The sequence below is a fragment of the Varanus komodoensis genome, unplaced genomic scaffold, assembly GCF_004798865.1.
Source record: "Varanus komodoensis strain SLA01 unplaced genomic scaffold, ASM479886v1 scaffold4, whole genome shotgun sequence".
Lineage (NCBI taxonomy): Eukaryota > Metazoa > Chordata > Lepidosauria > Squamata > Varanidae > Varanus > Varanus komodoensis.
Window position 1 is genome coordinate 36,895,685 of NW_025335941.1, and position 13,514 is coordinate 36,909,198.

General features: G+C 40.0%; 1 protein-coding gene across 4 annotated transcripts in view; it reads left to right on the forward strand.

Moving 5' to 3' along the window:
- Positions 1-42: 42 nt before the first annotated feature.
- Positions 43-13,514, forward strand: part of TIPRL (TOR signaling pathway regulator) — a 19,089-nt gene continuing 5,617 nt past the window's right edge. The window contains exons 1-8 of one of the 4 annotated variants that reach the window (XR_006415888.1): positions 44-257; positions 2,329-2,508; positions 3,170-3,269; positions 3,386-3,517; positions 4,045-4,140; positions 6,572-6,634; positions 7,346-7,625; positions 11,507-11,900. Coding sequence is in view for 2 of the 4 variants with exons in the window: in XM_044441919.1 (XP_044297854.1) it covers positions 157-257; positions 2,329-2,508; positions 3,170-3,269; positions 3,386-3,517; positions 4,045-4,140; positions 6,572-6,634; positions 7,346-7,480 (807 nt within the window). In the remaining 2 variants the exon portion in view is untranslated. Of the gene's footprint in view, positions 258-2,328; positions 2,509-3,169; positions 3,270-3,385; positions 3,518-4,044; positions 4,141-6,571; positions 6,635-7,345; positions 10,152-11,506; positions 11,901-13,514 lie in introns of those variants that run through there. The other 3 variants (XM_044441919.1, XR_006415887.1, XM_044441918.1) reach the window with 3 other exon arrangements.

A 13,514-nucleotide genomic window follows, 5' to 3' on the forward strand; every position in this document is an offset into this window, starting at 1 on the left:
CCCGGAAGCGGAAGGGGATGTTTGTTTGCTTCCGGGGCAGTGCCGGCGCCTGTTTTGGGGAGGGAAGGTAGAGTCCCCCATTTTTCTGAGAGCTTTTCTCTTTTTAGTGCCTACGAAAGCCTTTCTTTCTGTGCTCGCTCCGTTGCCGCCGCCATCATGATGCCCGTTTTCAAAAGCAGCCGACGCGACTTCAACTTCGGGCCGTGGAAGCTGACGGCCGCTCGGACTCACATCATCAAGTCGGCCGAGGCCGAGAGGTACGAAGAGGGGAGAAGGGGAGCTCTGCTTCAGGGCCGGTGGCTTTTGAATGAGTGGCTCAAACGCCTTGAGTTTAGTCGCCGTGCCCCGAGGATGGGAGGAGGCAAATAAGCTCGCCAAGAGCCGCCGAGAGCCTCTGCAAGAGCAATTCTGTACATACCTGAATGGAAAAAGCCCTACAACTCCCACCATGGCTGGCTGGGAAATGCTGCGAATTGCACAATGCTTTTCCAGCAATATGTGCATCAAGCCTTAATTTTGCAGAAGCTTTCCATTTTCTGATTCAATCCCCCAAAATTGCAGAAACTCACTTCGTTTTCATACTTGAACCTAAAAGGGACTTTTCGAGCAGATGCTCTGAGAGATGTATTTAAACTCTGTTGTACTGGTCGTGGCAAAATATTACAACAGTGAGTTTCCACAGAATAGCTTACCTAAATATTAGTCTCATGGCTTTGGTTAAGATACTTTGTAGTGGCGGCCTTTCCTTTAAAAGATCAGTGCTGACTCCTTTGATGTCAGTGGACTTATTTCTATTGATTGGTTTGTATGGTTATTATTACAGCAAACATACTTTGTATGCAGAATATCCCAGTTCAGTCCCCATCATTTACAGGTAGGGATGGGAAAAAACCCTCCCCTGCTTTAAACTCTTGGTAGTCACTTTTAGTTAATTCCTCCAATTCTGGGCTAGGTGGATCAAATGCCTGACTCTGTAAGGCAACATCCTATGTTCTACGGCCATGAGAAAAGCTTTATTTGCAGGTGTTCAGCATGGATGTAAGTCAGCCTTTTCCAACCTTGTACCCTTCAGGTATTTTGGACTTGAATCAAACTCAGCCAGCATGGTTAATGGATAAGAATCCTGGTAGTCCAAAACATCTGGAAGTCACCACTGGCACTGCACTACATATAGCATTTCACACTCTCAGACTTTGCTGTTTTATAACTTCACTCCCTTCCAAATCTGCAAAAAGTTTAAAATGTGTTATAAGCAAGAGAGAAGAGCTGTGGCCACTGTAGGGTAGCTGGTCTGCAAAGTTAGCAATGGAATAAGAATATCTAATCTAAGTAGTCCTTCCTATGCATGATGCTTTTTAGGCTTCCATTTTAGCAGATCTTTAATTATTAAGTTATTAAGCTACAAGTCTTTTGCAAAATGACTGGCTTGTCTGATCAATCTTCTCATACTAAAGTATTTCCAATCAACTTCTGAATGGTTAGAGTTAATTTTCTAAGGGCTGTTTTGCATGTTACTAAATTTGTAGTAAATTATTCCATAAATGCTAGCCTGTATGATCCTGCAAGATATTTGTTGTGTTCATGTACTGAGAAACGGATCAGCAGTGACTTCCCAGAAGCATGTAGCATCCCCCCCACCCTTGCAGTGGTATTCATGCTTGTTTCATATTCACTCACAAATGGAATTGCTTTCAAATTGGAATCTGGTGATTTCTAGGATTACTCTAAATGAAAGGAATGCATGAAAGGGTTTGGAGATGGAAGCAGTGTAGCCTATATGTTGCTAATTTAATAGAAAATAACTTTGTATTAGATATGGCATATGACAGTACTCTGCACAAGAAGTGCTCATACGGGTGCATTCCAATGGGTCATGTCCTTGATACTCATAAACCCCCCAAAGCTGGAGTATCCCAAGCATCTGGGGGAGCCAGTGAAGACCAGCATTGCCATCTTGTTGGTGCACTCTACATTTTCCCTAGATTTTTTTCCCCATCAAGGCTGAGAGGAGTTCAGGATAGCCTCTCTGGTCTCATATCTGAACCTCACTGGTCTCCTCCCCACCCACTGAAATTCCCCCTTTGTAGCATGCCAGGATTGCTTTCCCAGTCTTGAACAGGCAGCTGGCCCAGCTCTTTCTGTGCCTGCTGTAAGGTAGGACCTGCAGTGTCAGAGTACTGCCTTCAGCCATGGAGGTGGGAATCTGAAATAGCCCCTGGCCCCTTAGACACCATTTAAGGGCAATAGGATTGCTCCCTAATTTATTTGAAGTCATATAATCAATTAGAAATAGTTCCAAAGTGATGTAATCTCCATGTTTCTGTGCAGATTAGCTGAAGAGTTGCACATGCCTTGTGTACCAGAAATGATGTTTGGAGACAATGTCTTAAGAATTCAGCATGAATCTCGTTTTGGGATAGAGTTCAATGCAACTGATGCTTTAAGATGTGTAAACAACGCTCAAGGTATGGTTAAAGTTGCTTGTGCAGAGGAATGGCAAGAAAGCAGGTAATAACAATGTATCTTCTTCTACCTAAGGGGAATGAGTAGAGTCAGGTACAATTGGAGTCTAGTTCTGCTCTGCGCATACTTGTGTCACTCCTTTGGTTTATTTTCTTGACACTTCTTAAACCACTCATCTTTTTCCCTTACATGAAGCAAAGAGTATTGTACATACCCATCCCCACAAGATTTATGGCTTATGTAGAATTAATCTTTGTTTATTACAGATCACACAGAAGTATGTTTTTGCACTTAGTCTAGGTTTTTGCACTGAAGATTGTTTGCAATAGAAATACTGTATGACATCAGTTTTCTCCCATTTCTCCTTGCCATTATGTCAAAGACTGTAATACTATGCTGCTAGAGAAAGTTGAAAGCAGAAAAAGAGAGAGGCAACATATGAGATGGCTCAGTGGTATGAAGCAAGCCACAGCCTTGAGTTTACAAGAGCTGAGCAGGACTGTGAAGAACAGACAGGATACTTTGGAGGGCATTCATAGTGTCAACATAAGCCAGAGACAACTTGATGACACTTAACAGATTTTTAAGCCAAGCTGCAAAACCTCCATTTGCATTTACACAGGAACATAACTGTACATTTTATAAGAAATAAGCCTTGTCTGCTTTTGAATTTAAACCTGAACAGGAATTTTTCTTTCTCCTTGAGGTCTGAGTCTGAGCACACAAAAGAAGTTGTTAAACCATATGACTGGACCTATACAACAAACTACAAAGGAACTCTGCTAGGTGATACGTTAAAGTTAAAGGTACTATTTGAGTTCCCTTCTTAAAGATTGAATGCCTTGTAAGTTTTAATCTGTTAAGTGCTGAGGAGCACTTTTATATAAAAATAAAACTTAAAGTATTGTTTGCTTTTTCCTAGGTGTCTGCCACAACAGAACATATAGATACAGAGAAACTAAAAGCCAGGGAACAGATCATGTTTTTTGAGGAAGTGCTTTTGTTTGAAGATGAACTTCATGATCATGGAGTTTCAAGTCTGAGTGTAAAAATAGTGAGTTTAGTCGCTTTTGTATGTGTTGTATCCTATATTAAGTAATGCTTCTAGAGATTGGAGAAGAAGCAAAAATAAGTGTGTTGGGCCTGTGCTGTAAAAGAAGCTCTAATGTAATTTAGGCTGAGAGTGAGTGACTGCCTCAAAGTCACCCTGTGGGCTTTGTGGCTGAGTGGGGCCTAGAAATCCATGTCTCCTTAGTCCCAGTTCAGCACTCTTAACCACTGTATTGGCTACTCTACATTGCAAACTTTTTGCATTACAATAGTATACATTTGGTAAGACTGTAGTCAAAGTGTGGAGAATGGAAATTTGAATTGAAGTTTATTTTTGTTTAATACTTTTCTTGCAGGAGTTTAAAATATACATTTAAATTGAAATGTTTGGTTGTATAGTGGAGCAAGAGCTAACCTGCTTTTCACACCACGCTGCTGTTCAATTTTCAGGATTGCACAAAAGTTAAGACTTGTTAGAATAAAATGTTGTAGATGTGTGCAAATGAATATCATTCTTAATGTTTTTGGCAGAGGGTAATGCCTTCAAGCTTCTTTGTGCTGCTGAGGTTTTTCTTGCGAGTTGATGGTGTTCTTATCAGGATGAATGATACCAGGCTCTACCATGAGGTAAAGAAGTCTCAGTATGTCTGCTTTTGTTCACTAGGTTATAAAAGATGTGGAATAATCTTTCTTGTTTGGAAGGGATTTCTTATATGGTATTCCTTATTTCTGTATTTATGACTTTTTATATAGTAGTATCATAGATGAAATACAATAGCATGAATGACAAATAACAGTAACCTATGATTTTAGCTGTTCAATTCTGTGTGGTGGTGAATGTATGAATGCAAGCATACTAACAAATGATGATTTGGGAACCCATGGTTTGGGTTGTGAAATCTGGGTAGTTTAAACCATGGCTTGCCATGTGTGAACCTGAAGTCACGGAGTGTTAGTAGCTTGTTGAACCAGATCAACAGAGATGTCAGGCAAGAGTGGTCACCCCCAATCCAGCTGCTTTGCATGTTAGTACTGGAGAACTGCAAAGGCATTTGGGATATTGGGAGGAAACAGCCATGGAGGAAAAAAAAATATATGAACCAATGGTTAAGGAAATAAACAATGATTTTTTTTATCACCTACTAGATACATTCTGTGTAGATTAATATATCATGGGGTAGTATGACCAGCTTTGGATGATATGCTATGGTGTGTTGTAGGTTATTTAACCCATGACTAGTTGTAAAATGCATGGATGCTAAAGTGAATATGGATTCACTGCTCATAGAGCCCATATTTGTAAAACACAACATGAGTGGGGGCTTACATATTCACAATAGTGATGGGATATACTCTGCAACCTCATTGTGTGTTAAGTAACTCCTGGTGGACTGTTGCATTAAATGTATAGCATATTATATATGAACCAAGCCAATGACTAGCTATTTCTTTGTAATTGCCTAGCTATATAGCTAGTTTGAATGGCTTTCCATAATTCCAGGAAGAGCATTCACAGACTTCTCTCTACAATTTTTTTGTTCCAGTATGCATTGTACACAGATATGTGTTGCCTGTCACTATTTTAATTTCTATACATTATTCTAGTAGAAATGTTGCAATGTTTAAATTCTCTCTGTACTGTACAGTGGTACCTTGGCTCACAAATGCCTCAGTTCATGACCAAATCGGGTCCCAAACAGAAATTTTAGCAAAATTTTGCCTCAGGTCGCGAACTCCACATTGGGTGTTCGATTGTGCTTGGGGGCAGGGGAGGTCAGCTGTGGTCGCGCTTGTGCAGGGAAGACAGGCACAATTGCAGTTGTACTCAGGGGAGATGGCTGCAATCTTGCTCAGGGGGTAGGTGGCCACAGTCACGCCCATCTTCCCTGCACAAGCGCGACCGCAATCGCACCCGTCTTCCCTGCACAATCGTGCTCGAGGGGTGGGGAGATGGCCATGATCATGGTCGTGCTTGTACAGGGAAGACAGGCATGATCGTAGTCGTGCTTGGGCCGGGGGGGGAATGGCCACGATCACACTTGTCTTCCCTGCATGAGCACAATCGTGGCCATCCTCCCCCCCCTCCCCAGCACGATCGCTATTGCACGATTGTTTGGACTCTCCCTCCAAACAATAACCTCCCCCTCACCTAGATTAGTGTTCTCTACTGTACAGTACTTTGTTCTTTGTCACTTTGTTTCAAATTTTTGTCATTAAAAAAAATGGTTACAGAATGGATTAACCTTATTTACATTGAACCTTATGGGGAAATTTGACTTGGGTCGCAACCAATTTGGGTCACAACCAGAGTCCTGGAACAGATAAAGTTCATGAGTTAAGGTACCACTGTATTAGAACAATTTGTATCTAATGTTAGACCTAGAGCAGACCTAGTGAAATGAATGGTACATAAAGGAAGCAAAATCATTCAGTTGAAACATACAGACATACTACCTGAGTTTTATCTATATTGGTCTAGTACATTGAACCTTTTACAGACCAAGTGCCCAAACTGCAACCCAAAACCCACTTATTTATCACAAAGTGCCAACACTGCAATAAAACCTGAAAACTGAGGTTTTAATTAAGAAAAAAACTCATGGCCAGTCCAAGCAAATATCTATATCTATATCCTTGGCAGCTCATGACCGGCCATGTGAAAGCTCAGATGAGTCACGGCTAATGAGTCATGGCTTGTGACGTCATCACCTGGCACCGCTACTCCTTTCCGAGCATGTGCATGACCCGTGTGTGCTGTTATCCAGTGCTCGGCTGCTGGGGGCAATGCTGGGGCAACTTGGCTCGCATGCCGGCAGAGAGAGCTCTGCGTGCTCGTTGTGGCACGCGTGCCATAGGTTCACCACCACTGGTCTAGTATATTTTTGTTAGCCTCCCAGAAAACCTTCAGGTTATGGGGCAGCATAGAAGTGGAATGAAATAAATTATCTGCAATAAACTTACAAATTGTTTTGATTTCTATATTAGATTCAAACCATATAATCTATGGCTACATAGATATTGCACCACTATGAAATTACTTAGTTGTTTTCTTTCTTAGGCCAACAAATCCTATATGTTACGGGAGTACACCTCTAGGGAAAGCAAAATATCAAGTTTAAAGGTATTGGCACTTAAAGCATGATTGATTTTTGGGGGGAGAGGGGGCTCAGATTTGGTAACTTGGCCCAGTTTTATGATAAGGCACTGGCAAATTAACTGAGCATTATAAAATTAACAGTATTTTAAAAGTTGTGATTATTAATGTTTCTAACGTTACAGATTTTCTGATAGTATTTTTGTAATTTTGAGAAATTGTAGTGAACCACCCAGCTGGATTCAGCTTATTGGGTAGTATAGAAATAAAATAAATAATATCTCAGGAAAAGCTACTTACAAATGCTTATGGCCTGTTAGTTTTTTTTTTTTTTTTTTTTTTTTAACAGGAGAGTCATATTCTCCTGCCTCCTCAGTAACCCTTCCCAGGCAATGCCTGACCACAACTTTCTGGACCAGCACAAGTTTTTGAACACATTTTAAAGGGAATCCCATATAGTGCATTTGACTGCAGCTCAAATGGGATCTAACAGAGGTATCATGTGATGGCCAATTATAAAATTTTCAAGAATGGGCACAGTTGGTGCACTAACCTTAGCTGTGCAAATGAAGTCTTGGCCACTGCTGAAGCCTGGGCATCCAAGGTCAGGGCTCAATACAGGAAATCAAACCATAAACAATAATGATAACAATTATTAATGCAGACTTGGCGGGATATGGAAGTACTTTTTCTCCTTTTGGCTGTTCTGTGCCTAAGTCTCTCTACTTTTTTTTAAAGCATGTTCCTCCAGCACTCTTCACGGATCCAAATGAGATTGCTCAGTATTTACCAGTCAGAGAAAATATTTGTGAGAAGCTGGAGTTTCCAGAAAATGTGTGTCCTGAATCTGCAGCAGCACCAGAAGGCACTTAAGCACAATCTCCATAACTGAGTGGACCTGAAACAGACTGTGTTCTGAAGACCATGTAACTTCTTGGCCATTACCATTGAAGGCTTCACTACTTGCTGGATGAGAGATACTTGGATATCTGGTGAATATTTCAGTAGCTGAGGCTGGGTAGGCCTAATTTAAAAATTTTCCATGTGTTTTCATTGTTTCTTTATTTCTGTGTGCTCAGAGTAAGTGATAAACTGGTTAAGAACTGGAATAGGCATTGGAGAATAAGCCCCGAAATCAGCAATTTGGCACATAATAAATTTCAAAATAGCTTAGTGTTTTGAAAAAATAAAGACATATTCATAAGCTCAAACAGCTTCTCAGAATTTTGTTTTAACCTAGGTCCTTCTAGAACAAAACACTATTTCATACAATGCATAAGATGGAGCATATTGATTATGCTTCCTATATTAGCTTTGGTTATTTTCATAATTTGCTTCATGTCTGTCTTTAATAAGTCAGATGAGAGGTGCTGTTTCTTATCTAAAGAAAACTAAATCCTTCACAGAATTGAAAGCAAGTTAAGAGCAGAATAATTTTGGCCAAGTACAGATAAGAGTAAGCTTCTGTTCTGCCTGCTTTCTACCAGTTTTTACTTTGTAGCTTTTTAAGCAGGTTAGATATATATTAGTAAGGTAGTGTGTTTAAATTACACAGCACCACATTCTTGATAGTCTAAAGCATTTCTTCAAACATTATTAGAACAGGCAACTCCATATGTTTCTTCTGTAAAGCACTAGTAACTAAGTTTACAGCTTCTTAAGTGGCTGCTGAAAGTAAGTTAGAAATTCAGTTTTAAATTATTGATATTTAAAATAAGCATTACAAAAAGATTTTTATTTGTGTTCAGATAAGAGTACAAGATACCTTAAATGCCACTCGTTCCTTGCCCTCCCTGTAATGAAAACCTGTGTTGAATCAGCTTAAGTGCTCTATTCTGGTTGCATCTGGTTGGAAGTAAACTATACAGCCTGGGAAACCTTTTTAATTGAATATTTATCAAACATTCAGTCTCAGTCCCTCAGTATTTCCCCTTTTCTTGCCTGTTTCCCTTGGAGGAAGGCAAGAAAAAATGAGGATATTGGTAACTTGAGGAAAATGTTAAAACTCAGGTTGCTTTCACTTGTGATGGTGTGGACTTAAGTGCGATTCTCTTCCTAGCATGTGCATTTCTGCTGGAATGACTTGTCTATTGGATTAAGGGTGAAACAGTAACAGGATTGCTGGTTCTGTACTATTCATCCACTTTGCAGTAGTGAGTAGGTATTTCATTATCTGTGCCTTAGTTTCCTTACTTATAAAGGGACAGAACCTATCTCGGGAGTGTCCTGAGATATGTATGAGATAAGTATATGAGATAAGTATACCAATCCTATGTATACTTAGTAAGGAGTAAGTTCCAGTGAACACTGAGACTTTCTTCTGAGGTGACACATGACTGGCCAAAGTTCTAAAGCCTATCAGGGTTCATTCAAAAGAAGTAATGATCAGGAGATCACTACATATCCACACAGGGGAGAAATCTTGGCTTCAATCTGAAATACAGCTTGCTCTGAAAAAGGGCTTCTTTGCTTGATAAAGATACTCATGGTTTAAATAACATACATATAATGATGTAAGAATTTAAGAAAAATTCAGATGGTCAAGTTGGTAGTGAATTCAGAATCCCCCTACTGGTTACACTGTACTTCCAGTTATGACTACCCTTTTCTTCAGTAATAATTCTGTCCAAATAGGATGAAGCTTATGTTTGCTTAATCCGGGGAAGGAACTAGGATAAAATAGGTGCAGTTTTCACATTGTATTTATTCCATGAAAAGACCTTGGAAATAAGGTCAAGCGACTCCTGTAAGTATGAAGAAACAAACTCTGTTGTGTTCATGTTTCATTTCAAGTAGTAAAATGACATAATGTGAGAACTGGTTCTTTTTCAATTGCCTTTTGTTGATTTACAAGTGTGTTCAAAACCAGGTGTAGTAATATTTCTTTATACGTTTTTCATTTTTCTCTCAAAAGATACTCATATGGCAAAAGATATGGCAAGTTCAGGCCTAGCTGTGAGACAGGCTGAATTGCTGTACATTGTATCCCTTTAATAGTCTTATATGGTATACACAAAGTTGTGCTAACTACACCCAGTGGCAACCTTTCATTAAGTTATCATGTTTGGTATCAACAAACAGCAGAATTTTACACAAGTTTGGGGAGCATTCCAGTGCCCAAGAGCACTTTATTGTTGTACGTCATTGTGTATACTGTGTCATACACAAGCAAGCAAAGTTTCCTGTATGAGAATTGTCATAAGCATTTCCAAACAAAACAAAACATCCTTGAATCTTGGTGAGGTACAGTTTACCATGAATATCTTCAGTATCTCAAGTACTGAACAGATCCTGCATTGTATTACACCCTTTTGTTTCAGTTGGACTTGTACAGGAGCAGTTTACCATGAATATCTTCAGTATCTCAAGTACTGAACAGATCCTGCATTGTATTACACCCTTTTGTTTCAGTTGGACTTGTACAGGAGCAGTTACTAGTTCATACTCTAGGTCTGTGCATGAATAAGGTTTTTCAAATTATGTAGTCATCTTTGTGATGGTTTCTACTATAAGCACCTGCCATTAAATAAAAATTCATATTTTACAACTCCCTCCACTTTTTTATTTTGAGGAGGTGGGATATTTTTTTCAGTTGAGTGCTGGTACCATGTGTGTTGTACCCCAGGAAAAATAAATTCCTAAACAAGTCAGATTAATTTGGGGTACACAGAGGGAATATATGGCTTCTCAGAAGTGTTGGGCTGTGACTCATTAGCTCTTCTGGGCTATGCTAGCCTAATAGAGTTGGAATCCAACAACATGGGGTCCCATGTCCTCATTGCTAGTTTAGATAATTTTAGAAGTACAAGTATATGCCCTAAATCAGGGACATGGAATGCGTGGTCTTCCAGATGTTAACAGATGCTATTTTTATTGGAAAGTGCCATCGAGGGCAAGAATTTGAACACTTCAGTGATTAAAGGATGTGTGAGCTTACTCTTTATCTTCTCAAAATAAAATATTAGCATGACTCAGCAAAGCTTTTATTGCTAGGAAAAACCCTAAGAGTTTGTGCTGGAGAGTAACATTTAGTTTAGTTTTCTGTTACTGATTTAAACGGTTAATACGCTTAACTGTTCAAAATGCTTTTCAGAGTTGGTTGCTGTTCAGTGAATTTTGCATCATAACTGCACATGTGAAATAAGACAGCTCTTTGTACTCTTACAGAAAAGATCAGACAATAGTTTTAACTACCAATTAAATTCTTTATCTCAGGTACAGCATTCAAGTCATTCATAACCATATTGAGTTTATATGCAGCACAGTGGACAAAGCAGCTTTGGGATATATACTTTATTTCAGCTTGTGCAATTCCTGCCATTGTAGTACAACCATCACTGTTTGGCCATGCAGTTTTTCTAGATTTAAGCCCAATTTTGCATTCTCAATTATATTGGCCATCAAGGTAGCATCAAATACATTTAGGGTGCAGTGCTATAGGATGTCAATAATCCTCTGAATTCAGGGAATCCTGTGGGAGCTGAGAAGTGAGGGTGGCCTCAATCCTCCTTTTGTTCTAGAAACCACTTAGGTCATTTTAGCTAAGTGCAGTACTTCAGAACAGGAGGGATGGAGGCTGGGGCCATCAGGAAACATAATATTGAAACACCAATTTATTTCCCATCCCCAAAGTTCCCAAACCCTTCTTGCAGGTTACTCAGTTTTCTACCACAGCTGTGGCTGGAAGGGACATTGGGAAGCACAGATTCTGAGCTATGAGGTCAGAGTGATTTTCCAACCTTGTTGCTGGAAATCCAAAACTTACCACAACTGTTTGGACACTGTCTAGAAGTCATAGAGTTGCACTGTTAGTGAGGCAAAAGTAAGACTCCTATAGGACATTGTTTTTGGAAGCAGCTTAATCAACAAAATGTGCAAGTGACAATTGTTTCTTTCCAGGTATGTCAGCACTTAAACTAGTAATGACTGTAACATCCAATTGAGATGCTGCTGAAGAAACGGTGTCTTCTCTTACAGTATCTTCATACAGCTTAATCAGTTCATTTTCTGCATGTCTCATCTCCTGTTTCAATGTGAAACTCAAGAGGCTTGTATATTTCTACTTTCACTTCTTCCATGTAATGCAGTGTCATGTGTGCCACAGGAAACTATGCTGACAACATTGGATAAAGTTTCTTTTGATTTTCCACTACTAAATGCATTGTCAGTATGACAAATTCATCTCAGGTTTTGGTTGGCTTAAAGGTTTGAGACATTTTGCTTCATACCTGTGCCAAGTGCTTGAAATGTTTTCTTGTACTTTCATTCGATCTCTGTACAGTGGTACCTCGGCTCACAAATGCCTCAGTTCACGACTAAATCGGGTCGCGAACAAAAATTTCATAAAAATTTTGACTCAGGTTGCGAACTTTTCATTGGGTGGCAACCGTAATCGAGGCTGTCTCCCCACCCCCAAATGGGGAGAAGGCCAAGATTGTGCCCATCTGTCCTGCTCAAGCGCACCTGTGATTGTGCCTGATTGCGCCTGTCTTTCCTGCAGGAGCACAACTGCAATCTCGGCCATCTCCCCCCTCAGCACGATTGTGCCTGTCTCCCCCGCTCCGAGTGCGCCCGCATTCGCACCCATCTCCCCCTCAACGCACCTGTATTCTTGCCCGTCTCCCCCCCCCCCCCGGTCCCATGCACTGGGATGGTGCAGGGATGACGGGGGAGATGGCTGTGATCTTTGTTGCTCTTTGTCACTATGCTTCACATTTTTCTGATTAAAAAAATAGTTACAGAACGGATTAACCTTATTTACATTAAACCTTATGGAGAAATTTAAATTGGGTCACGACCAGAGTTCTGGAACTGATTAAGTTCGTGATCCAAGGTACCACTGTACTTGGTGCAATGATGAAGTGTCCCTGTCCATGATGAACGGCTTGTGGAAAAATCATGCAATAGTTCAAGATTTACAGATGAATTCACATGCAATCCAACAATATTAGGCTTAACAATTTTCTTACTACACTGAATGTACAATTACTGTGGTTGTAGCTGAACTGGAGCTGATGGTTCTTTTCAGTTATGTTTCTATTTCATTTCATGTTCACTTAGTTATGAACTTCATGATAACCATTTCTAAATATTCTGCCTCAGTTCTAAACACCCTCTCTGCTTTCAACTAACTCCTACCTTTAGACCTGTAATATTAACAGGGGATGAAACAGCACTGATGAAATTTGGAATGCCCATATTTTTAATTTGACACTTATCTCTCCCTTTCTCTTTGAGCAGTTTTCTGTCCTTTGTGGGCAAAACCATAGGATTTTAAGGTGCTTTCACATACTAAATACAACCCAGTCTTGCGCATGTTTATTGGAATGTTACTGTTAAAATACAAAAGGCATTTCTGAGTACGTAAGGAACAGAACAAAAGGCAACCCCTGACACACATTTATGTAAATACATCTTGTAACCTCAACAATATTAGAAACCTGTTTCCATCATACCAGCCCCCTAGAAATTTACAAGGCTGCAGTGTGATGCACACTTCCTCAGGAGTAAAGGTATGCCCATGTGAATTCAATGGAAATGACCACATATTCTTTAGGGACTAGATGATCACTATTACTTGAAAGATCCATTGAACACAATAGGGCTTACTTTTAAGTAAACATGGTTTTGATTGGATGGTGTATATGAACCTACCCCAACAAGTCACATGAACTGTCCCATATAGAAGCACTGATGTTCAATACTGGAGCACTACACAATTCTATTTATATATGACCCGCAGGGCAGGGTAGACCTAGGAACCAAACTGCTGCAGAGGAGACTTGCCCACCAGCTCAACCAGCCACAGTAAAGGAGAGAGAGGCAAACAAAGCCAGGATGAGGGATGAAGTAGAAACTGCTGGACATAGGTGACATTCCTATACTCTCCCCTCCCTGTGGGCTTAAA